At 43.2% G+C, this 25307-nt stretch overlaps 2 protein-coding genes across 4 annotated transcripts; one reads left to right on the forward strand and one right to left on the reverse strand.

Annotated features, from left to right (window-relative positions):
- Positions 1-276: 276 nt before the first annotated feature.
- On the reverse strand, positions 277-10291 carry LOC114789626 (uncharacterized). 3 transcript variants are annotated; one of them, XM_028978801.1, is made up of 4 exons: positions 10237-10291; positions 10087-10150; positions 5634-5788; positions 277-3456 (listed from the first exon to the last, which is right to left on the reverse strand). In XM_028978801.1, the coding sequence occupies exons 3-4, from the start codon at positions 5759-5761 to the stop codon at positions 537-539; spliced, it is 3048 nt and encodes a 1015-aa protein (XP_028834634.1). In that variant the 5' UTR covers positions 5762-5788; positions 10087-10150; positions 10237-10291; the 3' UTR covers positions 277-536. The 3 variants fall into 3 exon arrangements, with proteins under 3 accessions (XP_028834634.1, XP_028834635.1, XP_028834632.1); XM_028978802.1 differs by lacking the exon at positions 10087-10150 and having other exon boundaries at positions 10237-10258; XM_028978799.1 differs by lacking the exons at positions 10087-10150; positions 10237-10291 and adding an exon at positions 5939-6027.
- A 621-nt stretch (positions 10292-10912) lies between these two features.
- On the forward strand, positions 10913-14395 carry tdgf1 (teratocarcinoma-derived growth factor 1). Its single transcript, XM_028981362.1, has 7 exons — positions 10913-11030; positions 12168-12393; positions 12499-12545; positions 12633-12776; positions 12863-12977; positions 13077-13186; positions 13839-14395. Exons 2-7 carry the CDS (start codon positions 12377-12379, stop codon positions 13937-13939), a joined length of 534 nt encoding a protein of 177 aa, XP_028837195.1. The 5' UTR covers positions 10913-11030; positions 12168-12376; the 3' UTR covers positions 13940-14395.
- The last annotated feature ends 10912 nt before the right edge of the window (positions 14396-25307 follow it).

Below are 25307 nucleotides of genomic sequence, written 5' to 3' on the forward strand. Positions count from 1 at the left end.
TTCTCTTGGAAGATTATAATGCTCTCCCAGGCACTATAATCTTCCAAGAGAAAGCTGAGCATACCGTTAGTCATAATATGGTTATATTAAGCAGCATTAATTCTCCAGATACTTGGTGGAGACTGGAAAATATATTAATCATACATACGGTTTACTGTGTGATCAGCCATAGCTTACACATTGAGATGAGGACCACTGAGAGCTGTGAGTGACTTTAGTGACCAATATCCACACTTAATTTAGAGTAGAAAAGTAAAATAAATTCCAAATCAATAATTCCTTATCAATAAATCAAAAACACTGTTTAATTGTGCAACAATTAAACAATTATATTCTAAAGGTAACAATGCAGGGAGTGGCTGAGTATTTCAGAACTTTCTGATGTGTTAAATTAACCAACCAGACTCAAATACATGTGCATATGCAGAAATATATAATGAAATATGTGACAATTACCAACATATATCAGCACTTATGATTCGTGCATATTCATCTTTGCCTTATTTATGCTAACTGGACATTTGTCCATTTCCTTTTCAGAAAGGTGTAAGCAAAGACCTCCAGGAATCCATCCACTCTGTCAGAGATGCTGTTGGTGTCCCAGATGTTTTGCTCAGGTGTTCACTTGAGAATTTCCAAGAATCTGCCCAATCTAGAAAGCTTTCATATGATGATTTTGTTTTGTTACTTTTTACAGAAGAAGCTTTTGTGAACCTTGGCTGTGTTTTTGATAGTTTACAAGCATCAGCCCATCGTTTCTCATTTGGTTTTCCCTGGTCTATCTGAGAGTAAATGTGCTTCCGTGCATTCGTTCTACTTGTCATTAGTATTGAATTATCCAGATCAATTTTCAGTGATTCAAGGTTGTCTAGTGACTTTGAGAACTTCCAGGATGTGCCCCACAATTTTAATGATGTCTTTTCTTTTTTGAATCTTTGCATATTTATGTTTTTGAGATTGTCATGAACATTTTGCTTTGGCCAATAGATTATATTTGATGGAAATATCTGAGCCTTTTCATTCCCCCAGGTTTTATCTATATGATTCTGGGGGACAGAACTCTTCCAGGACATGGCCCACTTTTTGGCAATCTGTGCAACACTGGACTGTGGGAAATCCGACGGATATTCCATCTCTATTACAAGTACTTCAATCTCATATGAATCCCAAACTCTTTCCCATGATTCTTTTTTCTGCTGCAGGTGAAGATGTGTAAGCTTCCATGATTTCGCCCAGTCTGGAACTGATACCATCTTTCCAAACTGAAAATCAGTGTGTTGTTTGTCACCAAGATGTTTTTTCAGCTGCCTTTGAAGAGTCCACATAGAATCTCTCCATTCTAACAAAGGTTGATCTTGACTGAATAAACTAGGATGGAAAAATCTGTTGAATCTATCTGCTTTGTGTTCAAAGTTGATTTGCATTGAATTAAATGGGCTTCTTTGTTGTTGCCCCAGGTTGCCCCATGGGTAGCCAGACAACCTCCAGGAACCAGTCCACTCTGTCATGGAGGGTTTACTGTGATGAAAATCGGTGCTTGAGAATTTCCATGAATCAAGCAAGTCTGCTGAAAATGGTTCCGTTTGGCAGCTTTCTGTCAACTCTCCTTTCACGTGGTGCTGGCGCCTTGCACACTTCCAGGATTCATTCCAGCCTTTAAGTCCTGTCGGACCATTATGAGTTTTGTCTTCATTGAGAAACATGTTTTCTACTGTCCATCTCTCTTGTCTAACATACTGGGCATTGGTGGACCAGTCCTGAATCCACATGTTGCTGTCCTGCTTCAGTGTTAGATTTGTGAACCTGAAGGAATTTTTCCACTCCAATACAGGTGCCTCCTGCCTCTGGGGCTCTTTCAAGGGCAGGAGTCTGACAACATCAATTTTACGCTGATGTTTCAAAGACCGCCAGGAATCCTTCCAGGCCAAACGGCTTTCCTTTTCTCTGTCTCCTGAGATGTCAAGCAGCCTTGGTAATGTGCCTCTTTTTGGCAATGAGAATTCCTCACATTTGGCAAGGTTTTCCTGGCATGTCCAAATGTCTGTATGCTTTGACCAACACTCTCCTTCTGGTTCATGTTTAAACACTGAGAAGCATGAATCAGTCCATTCCGTTAGAGATGGCCTGCCATGATAGCTGTAGGCCCTTGAGCATTTCCAGGATTCTTTCCAGTCTGCAAGTAATCTGTTCTTTACATGGCGTAGGTGTAAATATTCAAATCCCATAACTTTCCTTTCTTTCTGATGCCTGGAAAGTTTCCATGCCTCATTCCACTCATTGGGCAAATCCATATGTCTAGCCATATGTCTAAACTGTCTGTATGTGATATGCTTTGCATTCTGATTTTGGGTGTTTTTCTCAACACTTGTTTCTTCTTTGTTTGTATTACCTTTGCATTCTGGAGGGTCCTTCATTTTTTCTGACAGTTTTTTTGTAATCATCCAGGATTGCTCCCATTCAGATAAGAATGAGTATGCTCCACACAGACAGGATCGCCAATTTTTGTTCTTCTGTAGTGGAGTCTCATTCACAACGATTGGGTGGAAGCTGGGATGCTGTGCTTCAATAATTGGAGCATTCTTAGATTTCTTTAAATTCTCGTTTTTGTTCTGATTCGATTGAGAGAGCTTCCAAGATTCATTCCACTTACATCCTGGTGATGCTTGTAGTGGTGGATGGAGGACATGATGGAAATGCATCCAGGATTGATTCCATTCTGCTTTTAATTCCGTTCTCTGGTTGATGTTTATCTCATTTTGTGGTTTGTTGGTTGTGGAACATATTTCTGCCCTCTGTAAGGTTTTTGTGGTCATCCAAGCATCCATCCACTCAGAGGCTGACCTTTCAGTGCCACAGGTTTCTCCATTACTACTCTTTTCAAACTTTAAAGGCTCCGTGTCTGCCTGCTGCTTAGGTTCATCTCTGATAGTCTTTCTATATTTCCAAGACTTCTCCCATTCTGGTACTACAAGGTTAATAAAGTGCTCTATGTCATAAGATCTATCAGATTTCTCCCACAGCAGAACCTTAGCAGCATGATCACTCGTATAATTCACACTATCATCCATTGTCCAAGATTTTTCTTCAAGGAAAGGTTGGAAATGAAATAATTTCCAATCTTGCCCCCAGTCAGATATGTCTTTGTGGACTTTAATGTCTTCTGAAGAAAGATTGGAAATCTTCCAAGAATTTTTCCACATTGTCATACTGGGCTGGGTGTCACCAAGTCTTGATAAAAGGGAGTGCTTATTTCTCATCGTCATCATGTCCTTCTCCTTTTGTTGTTGACTGTTCAGGAAGCTTCTACCTTTGTCTATGTTAAATACCTTTGACTTGGGTACAGACATTTGCTGTTTGCCAAAAATATCAGTGGTTTCAGGTGCTTTGCTTCGCCTTTCCGATTTTCTTATGGTCTTGTACTTGGACCCAATACGATCTTGCCATTCATTGTTGATCCTATAAAAAAATACACAAAAAACATTAACATAAAAACATTAACCAACTTTATCAATGACCTATACACATCACTTTTTCCATCATCCATTATCTGTAAGAGAAAGAGGATCAAAACCAACAGGACTCTTCCTAGAGCTGACTGACCACCTAAACTGGGCAACCCAATGGTCACTCTGTCAGAGCTCCAGAAGTCCTCTGAACAGAGAAAAAGAACCTTCTAGGACAACCGTCTCTGCAGCAATCCACCAATCAGGCCTTTATGTAAGAGTCACCAGACAGAAGCCATTCCTTAGTAGAAGTCCCATGGCAACCCACCTGGAGCACCTGAAGGACTGATGAGAAACAAAATTCTCTGGTCTTTTGTGTAAATACAGAGGGGTAGTATTGACCTAGCTGGTATGGAAGGAAACCCGTAATCGGAAGGTTGTTGGTTCAAATCCTGAGCCCCAAAGGTGCTACTGAGGTACCACTGAGCAAAGCACCGTCCCCACATGCTGCTGCCTGGGCATCTTTCATGGCTGCCCACTGCTCAACAAGGGTGATGGTTAAATGCAGAGGACAAATCTTTGCTTCACAACTTCACAATGATGATCACTTCACTTTCGTTTCACATTTGGAGGAAACCAGGCCAATACCATCCCTACAGTGAAGCATGGTGGTGGTAGCATCATGCTGTGTAGTTGTTTTCCAGCTGCAGGAACTGGTAGACTAGTCAGGATAGAGGGAAAGGTGATTGCAGCAATGTACAGAGACATCCAAGATGAAAACCTGCTCCAGTGCGCTCTTGAACTCAGACTGTTCAGCAAGATAATGACCACCAGCATACAGCCAAAATATAAAAGGAGTGATTTCAGGACTGGAGAGATCTTAAAACGACTGTGCTCTTAGCCATAAAAGATGCTGCAAAGAGGAATGGGTGAAACTGGCCAAGGATAGGTGTGCCAAGCTTTCGGCATCATGTTCAAAAAGACTTGGTGCATCGACAAAGTATTGAGCAAAAGCTGTGATTACTTATGTACATGTGATATCTCAGCTTTTTTTTATTTTTAATGAAAAAATATATATAATTTTGTCAAAACCTCAAACTTTATTTCATATTTTCATTATGGGGTATTGTGTGTAGAATTCTTAATTACTTAATACATTTTGTAATAAATCTGTAACATAACAAAATGTGGAAAAAGTGATGTGCTGTGAATACTTTCCACATGCAGTGTATATCTATCTAGAGAATTCAGAGGTATCATGAGAACACAGTAAATTCTCATGTACCAACACATTTTCACACTTGCCAAGCCCTGCCTAACTATGAAAAAGAACTATGAAAAGAAGTGAAAGCTGTCAAAACAAGTAGCACTGATATCTGGAGTGAGATATAAATTCCACAATGATACAGAATGTACTTGCGTTTTCCATTTGTCTATATAAAGGATTGCATTGATTAAGAATTTTTTACTAAGACAACACATCATGTCCATATTTAGATTAAAATATCCAGTAAGACTGCATTACATTCTAATGAGACATTAAGATCTAATTGGCGTGTTGCGTCAGGTGCTGGACCAATCTGGACCCTGATGCCAGTCAAAGTAAAGTGTACCGCATCAATTACCTGAGTCTGCACAAAAAGGTAAATAAGGTCAATTAGTCCCTTAATTAAATGCAGTGTAACATTGCAGAAGTTTTGGAAAACTTCTCACAGGGGCATTGAGGTATAAAGGGTATTGGCTTTAGAGGACGCTCTCAGTGAAAATCAATGTAAGACAGGGGCCAAAAATATTCCCTTTGGGACGGCAGGAAAAGCATACATGAGCTAATGGCCAAGGAGCCATATTGGTGTTCACTAAATAAATGAATAGTACTGGAATAGGCACTGGGACTCCAGTGCTAATATTAAAACTGATTGGAGAGCCCTCCTGGATGCCAATATGACCATTCAAACATGAGATTAAAACGTTAGACTTTGTGAATGTGTTGTAGTAGCCTAGTGGGTAACACATTTCCCTATGAACCAGAAGACCAAATCCAAGGTTCAAATCCCACTGAGCAAGACATCTGAGTGTCTCCAGGGGGAGTGCCCTGTAACCATCGGCTGTAAGTTGCACTGGATAAGAGTGTCTGATAAATGCCATAAAGGAAATGAAATGAGAAAGGACAGAAGGGTCTGACTGTCTCACTTTTGTAATGCACTGTTCTGCAGTCTGTCGTCCTCTTTCTGCAGCTTTTGTCCGTATTCCCTCGCTCTGATCTCCCACACGTTCCTCATCAGACCAGCATCGCAGATCAGCACGTCCGTCTCAGCCATCCTCTCTTCACCTATTTACACCACCAACTGAAAGAGTCACAGCAACATTTCTGTATTGTGGTATGAAAGGCATGGTGAAAAATGCATGAAAATGTAATTTCTAATCACTGATAAAGGCTGTCATTAATTGTATTTTAATCTTAAACAGTATGACTGGTTTACACCAAGACAGCTCACCAATGTGTGTCACAGTAGCCCTTGAAGTCAACCTGTGCAAACTGCAAAGAGCATTTCCTATATATTGCAAAGTGCTGACTGTAATTAACCTGTCCCATGTGACCAGGATAATATTTTTAGCAGTCACATGCCTCACCCAGACCTCGTAACACCCGTGGAATGCTTGTCATGAGATAGATTTCGCTGTTCTTAAATATCTGAATGTTGCTCAGATGGTAAATGTCTTTCCCCGCGTGCATCTTCTGTCTGTCTCTGAACATGCACAGAGAAGATATAGACGTCAGTGTACATGATGCATGATTATGACAGGATATTGTTAGTTTATTGAATAAATATGTTAGTTGATCTCTAATAAACAGTAAGTTAATCCTCATGTAGACCCATAAGTGAAGTAATAAATGAAACTGTGATTAAGAGTTGTTAAATATAGTTTACACAGACAAGCCCCTGGCCTTTCACTTTGATAAGTGAACTTTGGTGGTGTGATGAGGAACTTCCGAGCAATTGCACTTTATCCACGCGACACACCATTTGCAAACCAGGAGAATAATTATTCTGCATAAACTTGACAGACAGCCCTCGCCACTCAACCTTAGGAGGTTGCTCAGTGTAAAAATAGTCCTGTACAAGTTGTTCTTTTGGAGCCAGCCAGGCCCAAGTGCCTTCAAGCTATGACAAGCTATGCAAATCTGAGCTCAGCTACACATGAGAGGTCATTGGCTGACCTCATATAACACACACAATGACACTTATATTGTCTGTCACGTTTCCTACATGCTAGTGGTCATTTCTGGAATCATTTGACAAAGCCCTGTCCTACAAGGGTATTTCTGCTGAATTATTCTCAACGATTTATCTGATTGAAGTAATGATAACCTACCATGTTTGTGCTGATCACACAAAGAGAAATTGTGGAGATATGAAGTTTCACTAGACTATTTAGAAATAAATTAATAAAAGTATTTAAGTGAATGTTGTTACACCCTGAGGAAAAAATAAAATGCATAATTACTGCAGGTCTGCAATTGGTTGACATGGCAGCTCGCAGCATGACACCATCAGTCCTCAGTCAGCAGCTTAATTAGACCTGTCTTCTCACAGCACTCATAATGCAGACAATTAGGAATGAGCTCATTATGTATTGGAGACATGCCCTGTAATTAGTCTCTCTGGTACTTTTGGTATCAGTAGTGGCGTTGCCACGGAGCTTAGCGTTTCAGTAAAGATTATGCATTCACCATTTCCAGCAGGACAGATGTAGATATTGTCTAAATGGACAATTGAAGTTGGTCCCACAGGCTACTTCAGCAGTGGACCATCAAGAGCTATGAATCATCTGATATATCAAAACTTAACAATGCAACGCAGCAACAAACACAAAGACACACAGTAGACACCCTGGCTAAGACATTCATGAGGGCTTCTACTTCTGCACCATAGAGAGCATCCTGACGGGAAACATCTCAACATGGTTCGGGAACACCACCACGCAGGACAAGCGAGCCCTACAGAGGGTGGTTCGATCAGCTGAACACATCATCTGTACCAAGCTCCCTGACCTTCAATCGATCTACAGCAAGCGGTGCTGGACCAGGGCCAGGAAGACAGGGAAGGACCTCAGCCAGCACAACAATGGACAGTTCTCTCTGCCGCGATCAGGGAAGCGCTTCCGCTCCCTGAAGTCCAACACAGAGAGAATGAGGAGGAGCTTCTTCCCGCAGGCCATACGAGCTCTCAGCCACAACAACGCTGCATAGGACAGGACACTAATACACTCCAGCACTTTCACTTTCCATCACTTCTGGACTAAAACCCCCAGAATCTTGCACAATTTTTTTACTTTCACTTTACTCATTTGCACACCTTCACCCTACCTTTTACACATATTTTATGTTAAAAACATTAAAGTGTAATATTTGGTTATGTTTGCAATATTTGCAATACTGTGGTCTATAGCAGTCGCTAAAGCATTTCACTGCATATCATACGGTGTATGACTGTGTATGTGACAAATACAATTTGAATTTGAATTTATGCTGTAATGAGGCCACAGAATGGAATCATTGTCCAAAAGTGAACACATCGTGCATTGAGAAAACTCTGCAGAACCAGACATATCATCTCCATTAGTGCTGTAAATTTTGGTCCGAGCCAGTAGTGCCGTTGCCACGGAGCTTAGCGTTTCAGGAAAGATTATGCATTCACCATTTCCAGCAGGACAGATGTAGAAATTGTCTAAATAGACAATTGAAGTTGGTCCCATAGGCTACTTCAGCAGTGGACCAGCAAGAGCTATAAATCATCTGATATATCAAAACTTAAGAATGCAACACAGCAACAAACACAAAGTTTGCCTATAGCAGTCGCTAAAGCATTTCACTGCATATCATACGGTGTATGTGTATGTGACAAATAAAATTTGAATTTGAATTTATGCTTTAATGAGGTCACAGAATGGAATCATTGTCCAAAATTGAACACATCGTGCGTTGAGAACACTCTGCAGAACCAGACATATCATCTCCATTAGAGCTGTAAATCTTGGTCTGAGCCCGAATGGGTCTATCATTTTAATGGGTCTATCATTTTAATGTGTCAAGGTTGCACATTAAAGGAGTGGTCAGCAAACAGCAAACTTCCGGGCTATTCTACCAATCCTTTCAATATAATTTGTTACAGTGATTTGGAAAAGTGTTCGGCATATTGTGATTATGCTTTATTGAATGTTTTATTTTATTTTATTTTATGGAGTTTGATTTGCGATTCTTGGCCACCATCATCAGGTGATGAGATTTAATTATTGGTAGAAAGCTGTAAAAATGGCTGCTGAGGCGGGTGAAACAGAGGGTAGCCGCTGGCGTTTATGCTTTAAACTCGTCTCCTTACGCATAATGGGTTTTAGGACTGATTACTGGATCGATCAGCAGAAATACGGGAGCTTTGGAGGCTTTCAAACTGAACTCTGAAGTGGGGTTCAGAACTCATCTGACGCATGACCTTTATGAAGTAAAACTTCATGCATTTCACCCCTTTTTCAACAGGTGACATCAGTGAAACTAAAATACCATGCACCCTCACTACATAACAGAAGAGGGCAGATGACAGTCATTACAGCCTGGTTCAGTTTTGTTGGAATTTGTTTCCCCAAATGTGTGTTTGTCATAGACCTATGGTATAATGCATACAATAAGTATTTTTGACATTGTGAGCATGTGTCTGAGTTGTTGTTTCACATAATTATACAATCAATATATGACAATAGCAACCAATGTGGAAATTGGTGTCAATGTCTCAAAGCTTCAATATAATAACAATCTTAATTTATTTAGCTTTTTAGAGCGATGCATTTGAAGGGGATCTATTTTGCAAAATTGTATTTGAATAGTATTTAAATATGTTTTGAGTTTCGAGTCTGGATCCTCGGCAGCTGCAACGCTGCACTGACATTTCTGTACTGTACCCCAGAATAAACAAACCAAACCATGTCTGTAGTGAGCTCACATTTTTACACTCAAGTGGAAGCTTGAATCCAACAATGGCTGGAAGTAGCTACAGACTGCTGATGGCAACCAATGGGTTCTAACACATGCTTAGAATGGAAGGGGTGAAGAAGGGATATTCTATGTTGCATAACACATGTTTCAGTCTATCACAAAGCCTTGTTTTACCCTAACGACAGTGACATAGGTGGTACAATTGTTCTTGAAGCAGTGGCTCTAGGGATGACTTCATTTGGAAAATATGTTTCCTGGATTGTCCTCCACATCTCAGTTACCATGCATTGCCATACCATTACCAGTCAGGACAGAGCAAGAACCATTAGAACATGTCCTGCCTGCCAACCAGTCTGTGACTCCTAAATTAGCCTGAGAAGTTAGGGGCCAGTATGGAAACGTAATGGAAAGCAACAGTAGCGCTGTAGAGCATGACGCAGAATCACTGCTAAGCTGAAAACATCAGCACTGGAAATCATCTCAGCCCTCAGATCCAACCCATCCGCCAGCTGCTCTCTATCCGGTCGACAGAAGACAGGAAGGCTCGAAGACAAACTCCCAAATGGCTCTGGTCCACACCCCAATGCCAACATCATGATAGCATAATGGCCCGTTAAATTTCTCAGCATGCCGTGCATAAACCACTTCATTTACCCCACATCCAAATCCGCCACCTCGGCTCAGCTTCTGTAAACACGCCGATGACACCAGCACAACGCTGCAGGGTAAGAGTGGGAGGAGATTAGCTCCCTTAAATTTTTCCTCATTCAAAAGCATTAGGATTCAAATTCCACCCATGCCCACCAATTAGAGACGGCACCTTCCACGTCCGTTTCACACCTGCGCTCGCACATCTTGTTTGAGTCTAGTCATCGGCGGCGAGAGTGATGTGACGCTGGCCTAAATCCTTTTTTTAATTCAGCGACCTGCGCCACCTCTTCCCCCAAGCAGTCAGAGCTCTCAATGCGCTGAATGCACCGCCGTCGCCAAAAAACTGATAAACTGCGCAGCTCACATCATTCCGCACGTCTGCTCTTTTTGCACACGTTTGTCCTGTCTTGTGTGTCCTGCGTACAAGCATCCTACATGAGGCATGAGTTATGTGCCTGTTTGACCTGTTCATTGTACAGAAAAGTTTTAATTTTCTCTTACAGAGATAACCTGTACAGTATTTAAGTTTTAGTTAGCATAGTTTAGTTTATATATGTGTATATACATATATATTTTTCTTTTATGATTGCACTATTGGGGTCTCTGTAAAACACCATTTCAATACACGGCATACTGTGTATAATGTTGTACTGAGAATAAACCAATCTTGAATCTCGACTCTGAATCTTGCATCGTGAACCTCGATTAGATTAAACTCGAATGGATTTTTGTTCTTGTTCTTGCTTAGTTTTGTCCAGTTCTCCCGTGTTCTGGCTTCTGTCTGGGCTCCACCACTGCAGTACATCGAGAACGCCCAATTCCCTAATAAAGAGAGGGACGCGGCCTTCCCGGCCATTTCGGCCCATCCGCTTCCCCCTGTACTCTGCTGGAATCCCCACATCAGAAAAGAGGCGATCTCGACCTACGCACGATGGATAAAAAGGAAAGTGGGTAGTCTTCGTTCTTTTCTTCCAGTGAACTTACTGTAATGATAGATTTGCGGGGAAATCATTCTTCATTAAGCCACTGGTGACTGGCTGAGATGACATAAATAAGTCTCTGCAATTTGACACCCGCGCGGCGCGTGATGGATGAGGTTATTTATTTGACAATTAAACCAAGGTCAGCCATTTGTGCTCAGGGGCAGCTCTGGCCACAGCGTCTCGGAGTGGCTCCTCTTCGATCGGGATGGACGCGCCCGGATCACATTTTGGCATTTGATATAAGACCGGTCTCGCCGTGGCAGCTGCGCTGACAAGTGAAACATGATTTCTGCCTGACCCTTCCACTTCAGGGGGTCGCCGGGCTCACTGGGCCCACGGGGGCTGCGGCCACTAACTTTATTTAGTCGCAACCTCGGGGTCCACCGGAGCAGGATAAACTGGCAGGGTGGGTCCCACGTGGGACAGAAACCACCCTTACAGGTCAAGTGAAAACTCAAAATTCCTTCTTATCGCACCATCACCGACACGGCGTGCTGTGCTGCTGTGTATCACAGTGACAATCACTTCACTTTACACGGTCCATGTAACAGGACATGAAACCTTGCCACATCCTCCACTTTTACTGTAATATACTTCTTCTTTTTTTTTTAAAAGCCTCACGAATCTCCTTTGTCAATACAACAGCACATGGTCTTCAGTTGTAATGGATTATGAAGCTGGGAGGAAACATTTTTACATGAGATCTATTTTACAAGCTACTAATAGCTATGGGTGGTAGTAGCCTAGTGGGTAACACACTTGCCTATGAACCAGAAGACCCAGATTCGAATCCCACTTACTACCATTGTGTCCCTGAGCAAGACACTTATCCCTAAATTGCTCCAGGGGGACTGTCCCTGTAACTACTGATTGTAAGTCGCTCTGGATAAGGGTGTCTGATAAATGCTGTAAATGTAAATGTAATAGTTCTCCGTTAACGTTTTATGTCCGTGACACGCTGCCTTCCAGCGAATTTACGATCCTGTCTTTATTGGAAGCCAATCGGGACGCGTGTCTTCTGAGAAACTGTATTTTTTTTTTTTATGTATTATTAGTCCTCGGTATTTGAAAGAGAGTTATGTCTCTGATTTATGTTTCGAGCATTAGCATGAGAGTTGACCGGAGGTACCGGCACCCCGTTTCAGCCTGATCCGGTGGAGGAGGAAGAGGAGGAAGAGGAGGAGGAGGAGGGTCTGGAGGTGTTAATTGTCCATTATGGGGGCGGGCGGCGGCCTGCGCGTTATCTCTGGCCTGAACTCGCCGGCGGCCCCACTTCGGCTCGGACTCGGCGTGCGTGTGGCCGCGTGGAAATGCCTCTTGTTGCCATGTAAGCGCGACGTGCGGTCTCCGCGGTTGAATTGTGCGCGTTTTGCACGGGGGGGGGGACAGTTTTTTATTTTGGTGGCGCTGAGCTGTCGCGTTGTCGTTTCAGGCTCGTGCTGTCTGCCGTGGTCGTCCTGCGCGGATCAGCCGGAGCAGGTAAGCGCCTTCCTCCTCATCCTCCTCCTCCTCACCGTCCGCCCGGTTCTGTCGGGAGCGTAACACCGAGGCCCGCTGTCCCCGCAGACTGCGAGGGCCTGGCCTGCGGGAAGGTCCAGCTCTCCGGCCGGTCCGGGTTCCTGGACCATTTCAACCAGATGAACGCGCCGGGCGAGGAGCGCAAGCACGCCGACTCCAGGTCGGTTCTGCCCTTCGTCGGCCTGACCGGGAGTAAGTGACCTCTGACCCCGACCTACCAGACCAGAGCGCAGCGTCCGAGTGGCCGGTTTATGGAAATAATGTATTTTTTTGTTCAGGTGCTCAGCAGAGTCGGACCTGTTGTCAGAACGGCGGCACCTGCATCTTGGGCAGTTTCTGCGCCTGTCCCAAGCACTTCAGCGGCCGGAGCTGTGAATACGACGAGCGGGTCAGGTACGGTGTGCGGTGAAGGGACGGCGCATGGTGTCCCGTTCCCGGGCAGCGGCTCATCTGTGTGTGTGTGTGTGTGTGTGTGTGTGTGTGTGTGTGCAGGAACTGTGGGGTCATCCCGCATGGTGAGTGGGTACAGAAGGGCTGCTCGTACTGCCGCTGCGGCTACGGAATGCTGCACTGCTTTCCTCAAGTCTTTCACAATGACTGTGGTAAGAAAACTTCTGGTTCAAATCATTTATTTTTTAAATGTTAATCGGACACTTTTCGTCCATAGTGACTTAAATCCATTTCGAGGGCGCCATGCAGGGTATTTCAAACTCTTGCATTTACAACATTTATCAGATGCCCTTATCCAGAGTGACTTACAACCAGTCCCCCCCTGGAGCAACTTAGGGTTAAATGTCTCGCTCGGGGACACAAGTAGTAAGTGGGATTTGAACCTGGGTCTTCTGGTTCATAGGCGAGTGTGTTACCCACTAGGCTACTACCACTGCCTGTCTTATTTTCTGTTTTACATTTAAAGCATTTGGCACAAGCCCTTATCCAGAGCAACTTACAACATGCTTCCATGTTACAATCAATGAAGTGATCAATTCTGGTTATTGCCATGTTTTTGTCTGAAGTGAGTCCATGTACAGTGTGAGCCTACAGCACGTTCGGGTTTAGTGGGGGAATTGTTGTGAATTGGGCCTAAAAGGTCCAGACAATAGAGGCCAGGATGGGTCTTTATGCCCGTCAGCCCACAAAAGATTATTCAGTGGCTCGGCCATCATGTCTGAGTATGCGCTAATGGTTCCCATTTCCCCCGTTTCGTATGGGCATTTATTCACGCTGCCTTCTGTGCTCTCTTTTCCATTGCAGACGACTCTCAGGAAGTTCTGTGGTTTCGTTCAAAAGCCTCCAGGATTCTCCAGCCTCGACTCCCCTGGTGCCTGACGCTCCTGCTTCTGCTTTTTCTTTGATGATCTGAAAAGACGTTACCTGTATGTTTTAAAAAGGCCTTTTTTGGGGGAGCATTTGTACCTGAATGTCCGGAAAACACAAGGAAACTAGTGGGTGTCTGAGGAGTTCCCTTTCATACACTCATTTGCAGCAGCATGAAGCAACAGCACTGAGATACATTTTGCTTCCAGTGGAAGCACGTTCTTTTGTGAAGCAAATCTTTTAATAGAAAAAGGACTGTACATAAGATTTTTATTGGATCTCTTAGGGATGAAATGCATATTTTTTACTTATGAAATGTATAGCATGTTTATTCATTGTGTAGTGCCTGTACTGGGCGGATATTTGGAGCTATATTTGTGTATGAAAGTGTTGCTTGAGAGGCTTCAGTTTAGCCCGCTCCTGCATGCGTTTCTGTTTGTCTGGAGTATTTGTTGACCGTCCCTATCAGTTTGGGGAGTCTGTTTAAGTAAAGGGGGGGGGGGGGGGGTGCATGATTTGCCATGATGCCATTCTGTCTTATCTTGGATAAACTGGAGCTTTTTTTGCTAATTGATCACCGTGCCTGGGGTGTCCTGTTGTTGACGGAGACACTGGTTGTGTTGTAGTTTCTGTTCTGTGTTTGCAGTCATTAAAGAAAATCTAATGAAGCACTACTGGCGTTCATTGTCCTGATTTATAAAATTAACATTCATGCAGGTAGACCGTGTGTGTGTGTGTGTGTGTGAGTGATGCCAATGAGTAAAGAAACCCTTTCGTTTACATTGAAATGGTACATTTTGTAGGAATTTATTCTTTACATTTTGGAAAACAAGATCTTGTGAAGCACACAGAGGAAACTACAAAAAGCCGTAATATCGCCTTTTAGGATTCCTTATGGAACAATATATTTTGGAGTGGAATCCCCATTCATCCTAGTTTAGTCAAAATGTATGCGGTTTTGGAGGAGAACTGCGAAATACTCAATTGTTCATATCCTTGTCCGGTCAACACAGTCTGTTTTATTGATGCACGTCCCTCTTCCTGTCTGACTACAACCCACCTGGTGAGACATCATGGATTTGTCTGTGGACGTTAACGACAAGACGCAAGAGGTCCCGGGATAACCTCCGTAAGACCATTTGTTGAATCGAGCCGTGAGTCAGGACCGCCTCCCGTGTGTCATGCAGACGTTTTTTTTATTTTTATTATTAATCGCTTCCGCTGGTTCTTGCCGTTCTAGCCACTGACCCTGAACAGTGACCCTACACGTATTTCAGGGCTATGATGTATTTAAGAACAATTTGAAACCTTTTGTCCAGGACCCCCATTTCCATATGTATGTTCTTAAAGCTTAGAGAGACTTGTGGCATACGGATTCACCTGAAAAGGATTAGGAAATGCTGCGGTGGGGCGGCATTGCAGCCGGCCCGGCCTGAAAGAGCAACCCAGCATGCGACAATTCTCTCAATCTCCCCTCTATTGCATCATGCCCCTTCTTATTTCCAGCCCCTACCAGTTCCACATCAGCCAAACAATGGCATTATCTCAGATCCACATATTGTGACGACTGTCTTTAAAATGAAATGTCTTAATCTGTTTCGGGGAGGGGAGGGGAGGGCATTCATTTGTGCTGCGTCTGCTACATGGGGTTTAACAGATGTTGCCGTTTTGTTTTTGTCGCTCTGGTACGATTCGGGGGGTCTGGGGCAGAGCAGGGTTTTTCAAATTAGCATTCTGAACCCGTCAAAAAAAGAGCTCTCTGCAAGAACAGAAAAACGGACAATTCAGGGTATATAATTGGCCTTGGCTGAAACCTCAAAGAGCTTACATTATCCCATTAAACTTTCAGCCTGTTAAGATATCCCTACCGAGGGCAATGGACTGGTTGCTGTCATTTCGGTTTTCTTTTCTTGAGTCTTTCTTTGTAAAAGCACCACTAATATCATATCAATGAAGCCCATTTGCATTCCTGCATTGCTGTCCTTTTCAGCAGGAGCTACGGATTAGGCCGGCTCTAATTGGTGTGCTTTGTCGGCTCTGTCCGAATCCATACCGCAAGTGCTCTTATTTACTGACGGCACAGTGAGAGCCTCGCAGTTCGTGCTCTCGCGCACGTCCCTTCTGTGCCCATTTGACTCTTAAATTGCTCCACAGCACAGCACATGATGCACATGGACACACATTTAGGCTAGCAAAGCACCAAAGTATGTGAAGTTTTCCTGCAAGCACCCTCGTTGCCGTGCGGAAAGGGGTGCAGTCAGCAAGAAACACAATTCCCAAATCCTGTCAGTTTAAAACGCGGCATTCTCTTGATAAACCTCCTTTTGTTGTGTGTGGGATTAAGGCGTCTATTCTGCTCATGCAGCAGTGGCAAGGGCTTCTCCTCGGCGGTGGTAAACACTGAGGGGAAGGGGAACTGGAGAGAGGGAGGGAGGGAGCCACCGGGACCCTGTCTCAGAAGCAGACGCTGGCGGTGGGGGGAAAAGCGAGAGTTCGCGGGAGGGTGCTGCCTGGCTTGCACTCACACAAGAAGCAAGGCGATGCATCACACTGGCGTGGCAGGAATTTACCCTCAAACGGCTCGGCATGGATGGGAGTCTCCGCTCACATTGATTAGAGCTGTTGGGGAGAACTCGGCTTATTTTGTTTTTTTTTGCAGAAATCAGGCTTTCCGCTGTGCCGTGTCAGGCAGCCATTATCTGAGCGGGGCATCTGAAGATCCCAGGCGCTGCTGATATTGCCAGGGCCATCTGGCCGTCCCACAGCTGGCCGGAGCTCTGAGGAGGCGGCTGATTTAGAGCGGCTGATAAAATTCTCTGTAAAAGTGCTACTACATATCTAACTGTTATCTAAGAGATACTGGAAAGCCCCGCCCCACACCCCCAGCAACGAAATGCCCAGAGCAAGAGCCCCAATTATGAAAGCCAGACACCAAAACAGGATTAAATGACCCACAATTAAGGAAAAAAGCCTAAAAGTACAAAATCAATAGAAAGCAGAGGAATGCAGAGGCGTGGAAGGTGAATTGTCCTACTGCTCTGCCCAAATGGAGGAAAGTAGAGGGAAGCAAGAGGCACCAATTCCTTCCCTTGCCTTCCTACTTTTATTCATAGTTACTAAAAAACTGGACACAGTGACAGGAGAAAAGGGAGAGCTGATGAAAATAAAAGGGAACCGGAGAGGACTGATACAAGCCTGGGAGAAAGTGAACTAGACGATTTCCAGCACCCTGGAGACAGGGGTCTGGCCCTGGCTGTCGGTCCAGTCGTGTGGGGGTGATTAGAGCAGCCGGAGAACGGTGAATCTGTGATTAATCGCTCAGAATGGTCACAGGCTGAAGTTGCACGTTTCTTTTCCAGCTCAGAGCTCCGGGTTGTGGCTGATTAACCTCTTGAGGGGGTAAAACCACTCGCTTGTAGCACCAGAGCAGCAGTAATGCTGTGGGATTCCTATCACATGGGGTCCTTGTGCAGGTCCTTGTACACAACACAGCTGTTGTGACCACAGTAGGGTGGTAGTAGCCTAGTGGGTAACACACTCGCCTATGAACCAGAAGACCCGGGTTCGAATCCCACTTACTACCATTGTGTCCCTGAGCAAGACACTTAACGTAATACTGATTGTAAGTCGCTCTGGATAAGGGCGTCTGATAAATGATGTAAATGTAATGTAAATGTAGTGGGTAACGCACTCGCCTAAGAACCAGAAGACCCAGTTTCAAACCCCACTTACTACCATTGTGTCCCTGAGCAAGACACTTAAACCTAAGTTGCTTCAGGGGGGGACTGTCCCTGTATCTACTGCTTGTAAGTCGCTCTGTAAAAGGGTGTCTGATATATGCTGTAAATGTAAATGTAAAAATGTAGGGGTTGTAGATCTGACATGGTGTTCCACCTTCTTGCCAGTTGCTGACAGTTTTATAATCCGCACCCATCACAGGCACAAGTGGGACGAGGAAGTAAATCAACATGGAAAAACATAAGGGAAACACAGACAGAGAACAGGAAGGATACAGACAGCAGAACCACATAACAGGACATTGCAAGGTGACAAGGTGGGAGTAGCCAAGTGGACAACACACTTGCCTATGAACCAGACTGCCACAAAGTCACAGGTTCAAACCCCATTTACAATAATTGTGTCCCTCAGCAAGACCCTTAACCCTGAGCTGCTCCAGTGGGACTGTCCCTGTAAGTGCTGGTTGTAAGTTGCTCTGGAGGTAAATGTAAACACAGAACCCCAACTCTCAGTTGTGAAGATTATACGTTTTTAAAGGCACATATAGAAACTGCCTCAATGTAGACGTGCAAACAAGTTGTCAGGTGATCAAAGGAGCACACTACGACAATCAATATCTAATGACTTTCTAGTGACCATTCCCGGCCGCCCCACCCCAGCATGCCTAAACATTTCTCAGTTTCTTTTTATTTTGTGACCCATCTGTGTCAATGAAAAGTAACAATACATTTGTGTTCTTATACAGCCATCTACAGCTCCCATCACCCTCCTACAAGCTCTCACCCAATCAAAATATCAAAGGCAGAGAACTGAGCAGGATTGTGCAATCAGTTGCAAGTTAGGCTGTGAATATGAATGAATATTAAAATAAATTGTCTGCAAGAAATTATGCAACTGTTTAATGTATATGGATGTCTACACAATGGGCAGTGGTGTCCTAGCGGTTAAGGAAGCGGCCCCATAAGCACCATCCCCACACACCGTCCCCCGGGTGCCCACTGCTCACCAAGGTGATGGTTTAAAAGCAGAGGACACATTTTGTTGTGTCACAGTGTTCTGAGTTGTGGTTCACAATGACCATCGCTTCACTTTCACTTCACATGTGTCTTCTGAGCTTATGGAATATACAGTTCCTTAAATGGTCACCATTAGGCAAATGATATCATCAGAACAATCAAGAACTATTTTAAAAAAGCCATGCTTTTAATTCACTTTCACAGTTTCATTCATGAAATATAATGCAGCACCCACTGGCAGAAATAGTGAATGTGACATTTGACAGTGTTCAGAGTACAGGGGACATCACAGGGACAAAGGGGTGTATAAACAGGCAGGTTGATGAACTCTAAAGCCGAATTCTCACTGTCTTTGCTACTCTGGAATTGATCTCTTGTACACTATAACATTGAGGGAAACTAATCTGTCGAGGGCAAACGTCTTCTGTGTCTGATGCAAATATCACCCTTCTTCCTGCTACATAAACACTGCCAAGAGGAAATCTTACTTAGGAGATCTTACACAGATGCAGAACCTAATGCATCTGAAAAATGCTTTAATTGTTGCTGTGGATCTGAGGCTTTATATTGGCATTACAAGCAAAACGTTCTGACAAAATCAGTTCTTGATTAGTTCTATCTGTCCAGATAAAGAATATATATATATATGAGAAATCAATTCAGAAACAGGACCCAGGACACAGTCTAAAACTCAGTTGGCAGGTAATACTGCATACAGAAGCATTTCACAGCTAATCCAAGTCTAGAGGAGGTAGGTACCTCCAGAACAGATATTGGATGTTTGAAGGCACCATAAGTGACTTGGTTGTTCGGACATCTGGGGAAAGTTCAATCCATCACCTAAGTGTCAAGGTGCCTAGGTTTACTCTGAGAGATAATGGGACCAGTCGGGAAGTGCCGGAGTATCTGAGGGAGCCTAATGCAGTGTGGGGAGGGGTAAAACTTGGAAGGTTTAAAAATAAGTTGTGCTTCTGCATTCTGGAGAGGTTGGAGAGGTCCTGTTGTGCTTTAGAGACAGACCTGTCTGAAGAGTTCTAGCCTTAAGATGACCAAGGACTGAGCTTGAGTGGCCTGTGTGATATGAAATTGACAAATCCTTCTAATGATGAAGAGGAGAAAGAATGAAAAAGTGATTGTTTGTGGCTGACATTTTATAATAATTACAGCTTGTAATATTTTTTAAGGCAGGAATGAAAAATAAATACTGTAAACTGAGAATGCAAAATTATTAAGCAAAAGGAAATCCTAAATAAAGCACAGGACTTTAGCAGAAAAAAAAAAAAACGCGTGGCCACATACAATCGTGCTATAGGTACAACTGGTGGAGGACAAAGCGTGGTGAAATGGTGCCTTAGACCAATGAGTTATTGGAGATGCTGCATTATCTGGCATCACAGAATGCGTGAATTGCAACATTTTGGCATCCACAGAACACGCTGAATCATCAGACGTCTAAAATTATGATAAACTCATTTTCCATACAGTTTATTTTGAACATAATTTGAATTAGCAAACATTATATTTATTGGTTAAACAATTTAAAAAATTGAGCTGCAATCTTATTCATTGTTCTTTCCATATCCACAGTTGCAGGGACTCGGGAATAAGCCAGGGTCATAGTCATCGGCTTCTGCATGTCGGGCATCAAGGGTGTTGACAAATGAGGTCTTAAAAATCAAGAGGATACGACCAAGTCAATAAGTGACAAAAAACAATTAATAATTTCCAATTTATTAATAGTCACTGAAACAAATTACTTCATGTGCATCCCAGATGGTTAATAAAAGTTAAACAATTCTTGGCCATTGTGCGAATGATTGAGTCAGCACACACAGTCGGCTAATGATTGGACTTACCTAAAATATCTGTATGAGCCCCGATCTGGTCTGAATGGCAGGTTCAAGGGGCAGTGGTCGAGGAAGTGCATCAGGAATGGGGGAGTCTGCCCTTGTGGGTTCCTGCAGAGGGGACGCCTCTTCTGATAGCCAGTTTATGAAGCACACCACACTCCATAACCATGGAGTAACCACAGACCTTTTTAGGACAATACTGGAGCATTTCTCCTGCGATAGACAAACATCGACCCTTCAACAGACCTATTGCGCGGCCAAATGTGGTTCTATCACTCCTCAATTGTGGTGTATCTCTCCTTCCCAAGGATTCTTCCTTTCTTTTTTTTCTCTCTCTCCTAGAGTTTTTTTCTGTGGAGTTTTTCCATGTGTGCAGAAGGGTCAAGTGTGGGGGTGTCAACTGTAGGGCCTGTCAAAGCCCATTGAGACATACTGTATGTGATTTTGGGCTATATAAGAAATAAATGTTGTTGTTGTTGTTGTTCTAGTTTGTGCATGGGCCAAGTTGTAATTTTGTTCCTGCATGGTTCTCAGGTTGGTTAAGGGTGTCATGAGCCATGGATTCAGTAGATAGCCTTGATCATCTTAAGTTGCAGGCGACACAACACGCTAACTTACTGCAGTAATAGTATTTAAACATGTTGTGCATTCATCTTCAACAGCTCCTTTTTGTAGACCAAGTCCCACAGAGCTGTTCAGGAAAATAAAGGAGTCTCGCATTCCTCCTGGCCACCGCGCAACAATGTTTAACAGGGTCAAATATGCATCGCATATTAGCTGCACATCGATGGGATGAAAGGCCTTCCTATTCACGTAATTATATTCATTCTGGGATGGTGCTTTTATAGCTATGTGGGTGCAGTCTACTGCTCTTTTAGGAAATTCAGCAATGACATAAAATCTCCACTCAATTTCCAATTGTGCCAGACTTGTGTAAGGAAAGAAAATGCAGTTTGGGACCAGGGAGATTATTGCATCCAACCGAATGGCAGACTCTTGCTAATAGATGCCTGATCGATCACAAACCTCACGCTGGAATGTGCCGGTAGCCAAAAATCCCGGGGTGGACAGTGCCAGGATATGAAGAGATATAGCTTTTGTGTGTTTTGTTTCGCGCTTAGGTCCCAAATCATGACTCAAATGAAGCACTATTTGTCTTGGAAAGCCATACCAGCTCAGAAGCCATTCTGTACTCTCAGCAAACAAATCAGGGCGTTCTCTGAATACTCGCTCCCTGCGGCCTGCATGGTTAGTTAAATCTTAAAGCAGTGCAAGATGAGCCGTGTCAATGTTTGAAACACATGTCCTATGTATGTTTTTTATATGCGCATCACTTATGCTAATTTCGATCATTAAAATGATTAGTATTTATTAATCAAATGACATTCAGTACAGATGGTCTCACAGTTGTGAGGTTCACACAGGTTTCACAATTCTACCACTGTGTGTTGTGCATGTACATAGATGTGCATATATTTACACACATTTCTATGCACAAGTATTAGTTCATAAATTCCACACTTTGTGCAGGAACAATTGTACGCACCCTTTGCCCTTTTTAGATCTGTACTAAAGCTCTGTTGATAAATGAGGGGCCCGCGAAATCACATTGTATGATTTTTAAATAATTTATTCGTATAATGGTGCAGAAAACAAGTATTTAGCACCTACAAACAAGCAAGAATTCTTCAACAAGCAAGTTCACTCATTATCTGTATTAATGGTGCCTGTTTGAACACATTATCTTTATAAAAGACACCTGTCCAAACCTTCAAACTGTCAGACTCCAACCTCCACCATATCCAAGACCAGTGAGCTATCTAAGAACAACAGGGACAAGATTGTATGCCTGCATAAGACTGGGATGAGCCAATCTACAATAGGCAAGCAGCTTAGTGAGAAGAAATCAATGGTTGGAACACTTATTACAAAATGAAATCAATGACAATCTCCCTCAACTTTGGGCTCCATACAAGATCTCACCTCTTGGGGTACAAATGATCTTGAGAACAGTGAGGAAACTGCTCAGAACTACACGGGGGGAATGGTCAATGACCTGAAGTGAGCTGGGACCACTGTAACAAAGGTTACTATTGGTAAGTCTTAGAATTTGGGGCTCAGCATTAAACTGGTTTGCTTCCTACCTTGAGCGGTCTCAAGCGGTTTCCAAGTGACTTGGGAAAGATTCTCAACTGGTGTCCCTCAGGTCTCAGTACTCAGTCCTCTTCTCTTCTCGCTCTACAAGAGATCAATTGGTCCCCATGTTTTGATTTGTATGCCAGCGTCAGTATTTATTCGGAATTGCAGCAAGAACACCAAGACTACTGTGAAGCATGGGGTGGAAACATTATGCTTTGGGGCTGCTTTTCTGCAAAGAGGACAGGACAACTGATCTGTATTAAGGGAAGGATGAATTGGGCCATGTATCATGAGATTTTGAGAAAAAACTCCTTCCATCAGTGAGAGCATTGAAAATGGAAATGTGCCTGGGTCCAGCATCCATTAAAAGCACTGGCTAACTAAAAAGCATTACAAGGTTCTGGAGTGGCCTAGCCAATCTCCAGACCTAAATCCAACAGAGAATCTGTGCCCAGCGACATCATGGAGAAGATCTGCATGGAAGAATGGGCCACAAGTCCAGCAACAGTGTGTACAAGCCTGGCAAAGAACTACAGGAAACTTTGGACCTCTGTCATTGGCAACCAAGGTTACATTACAAAAATTTAAGGTGAACTTTTGCTACTTATTTTCTGCACTATTATACAAATAAATTCTTTAAAAATCATACAATGTGATTCCCTGGATTTATTTTTTACAATCTGTCTCTCACAGTTGAAGTGTACCTATGAAAATTACAGACAAGACACAGTAATTTACAGAAACAACAAAACCATGCTACTAACACAGCAAATACTGCTTCAGTGAAATATTTGAATTATTTTTTTTTTTTTGCCAGGAGAATGCCTGGAAAACCTGGAGAATATCTGCATGGTGGATTCCTTTCAAGTTTGAGGCTGCATTTTAGTTGGAGATTTGTGAAGATTACTGGTTTCCTCAATGCTATGAAATATAGATACTTATTTGGAAGCAGCATCAACAACGTTATGCCACATTTGAGCAAACGTAACGTGAAATTCTGTGCACAGAACGTCAACTTCACCTGCGTGCTCACTCAACTCTTCGCACAGAGTTACAAATCTGCCACAAACCAATCACAGAGCAGAACAACAAAAAAACAGCCAATCATAAATAACTTCTTCTGCTTTGTGGTTGGTTGGTTTTGTGGCACAATTTCAACAAGAGTTGTGCGAGTGTGCTTGTCAAGCTGAATGAACACAGAAGCGAGACAGTGAGCAAGGGCATGAGAGAGATCGAGATTGGAAAAAGCTGTTCTGTGTTTGTTCAACTTGTTGGAGCACCTTCAAAAAGTGTGTAGAAAGCAAATGGTGGTCACATAGCAAATACTAATCTGATTTAACTTTCTCTTCTATTCTGGTTACGGAAGCGAACTTGTAACTGAAGGGTTGTGGGCACCTCCCCGGGCACCTTTCATTGCTCCCCACTGCTCACCAAGGGTGATGGGCTAAATGCAGTAGACACATTTTGTTGTGTGCACCGTGTGCTCTGCTGTGTATTACAAATCATACCTTCACTTCACTTAACTGTGTTAATTGATGAAAATTAAATTTGAAAGTATTCTTAGCATTTTTCCACGCCTACCTAATCCACAGTGTACAACACTGGATGTCGAGCTCTCAGCGGCTTCTGTTACATGTCACGACAGTCACGACCCCTTCCTCAGCCCCTGTCCTCCCACCTCTCAGTGCCTTGTCACCCTTATTTTACATTGTTTACAATTGGACAGTGGGTGTTAATACTGTCAGCAGATGACAAATACTGCAATATATGTGTTACATGCGTTACTCTTGGGGTACAAATGATCTTGAGAACAGTGAGGAAACTGCTCAGAACTACACGGGGGGAATGGTCAATGACCTGAAGTGAGCTGGGACCACTGTAACAAAGGTTACTATTGGTAAGTCTTAGAATTTGGGGCTCAGCATTAAACTGGTTTGCTTCCTACCTTGAGCGGTCTCAAGCGGTTTCCAAGTGACTTGGGAAAGATTCTCAACTGGTGTCCCTCAGGTCTCAGTACTCAGTCCTCTTCTCTTCTCGCTCTACAAGAGATCAATTGGTCCCCATGTTTTGATTTGTATGCCAGCGTCAGTATTTATTCGGAATTGCAGCAAGAACACCAAGACTACTGTGAAGCATGGGGTGGAAACATTATGCTTTGGGGCTGCTTTTCTGCAAAGAGGACAGGACAACTGATCTGTATTAAGGGAAGGATGAATTGGGCCATGTATCATGAGATTTTGAGAAAAAACTCCTTCCATCAGTGAGAGCATTGAAAATGGAAATGTGCCTGGGTCCAGCATCCATTAAAAGCACTGGCTAACTAAAAAGCATTACAAGGTTCTGGAGTGGCCTAGCCAATCTCCAGACCTAAATCCAACAGAGAATCTGTGCCCAGCGACATCATGGAGAAGATCTGCATGGAAGAATGGGCCACAAGTCCAGCAACAGTGTGTACAAGCCTGGCAAAGAACTACAGGAAACTTTGGACCTCTGTCATTGGCAACCAAGGTTACATTACAAAAATTTAAGGTGAACTTTTGCTACTTATTTTCTGCACTATTATACAAATAAATTCTTTAAAAATCATACAATGTGATTCCCTGGATTTATTTTTTACAATCTGTCTCTCACAGTTGAAGTGTACCTATGAAAATTACAGACAA

The sequence above is a fragment of the Denticeps clupeoides genome, chromosome 5, assembly GCF_900700375.1.
Source record: "Denticeps clupeoides chromosome 5, fDenClu1.1, whole genome shotgun sequence".
NCBI classification, from domain to species: domain Eukaryota; kingdom Metazoa; phylum Chordata; class Actinopteri; order Clupeiformes; family Denticipitidae; genus Denticeps; species Denticeps clupeoides.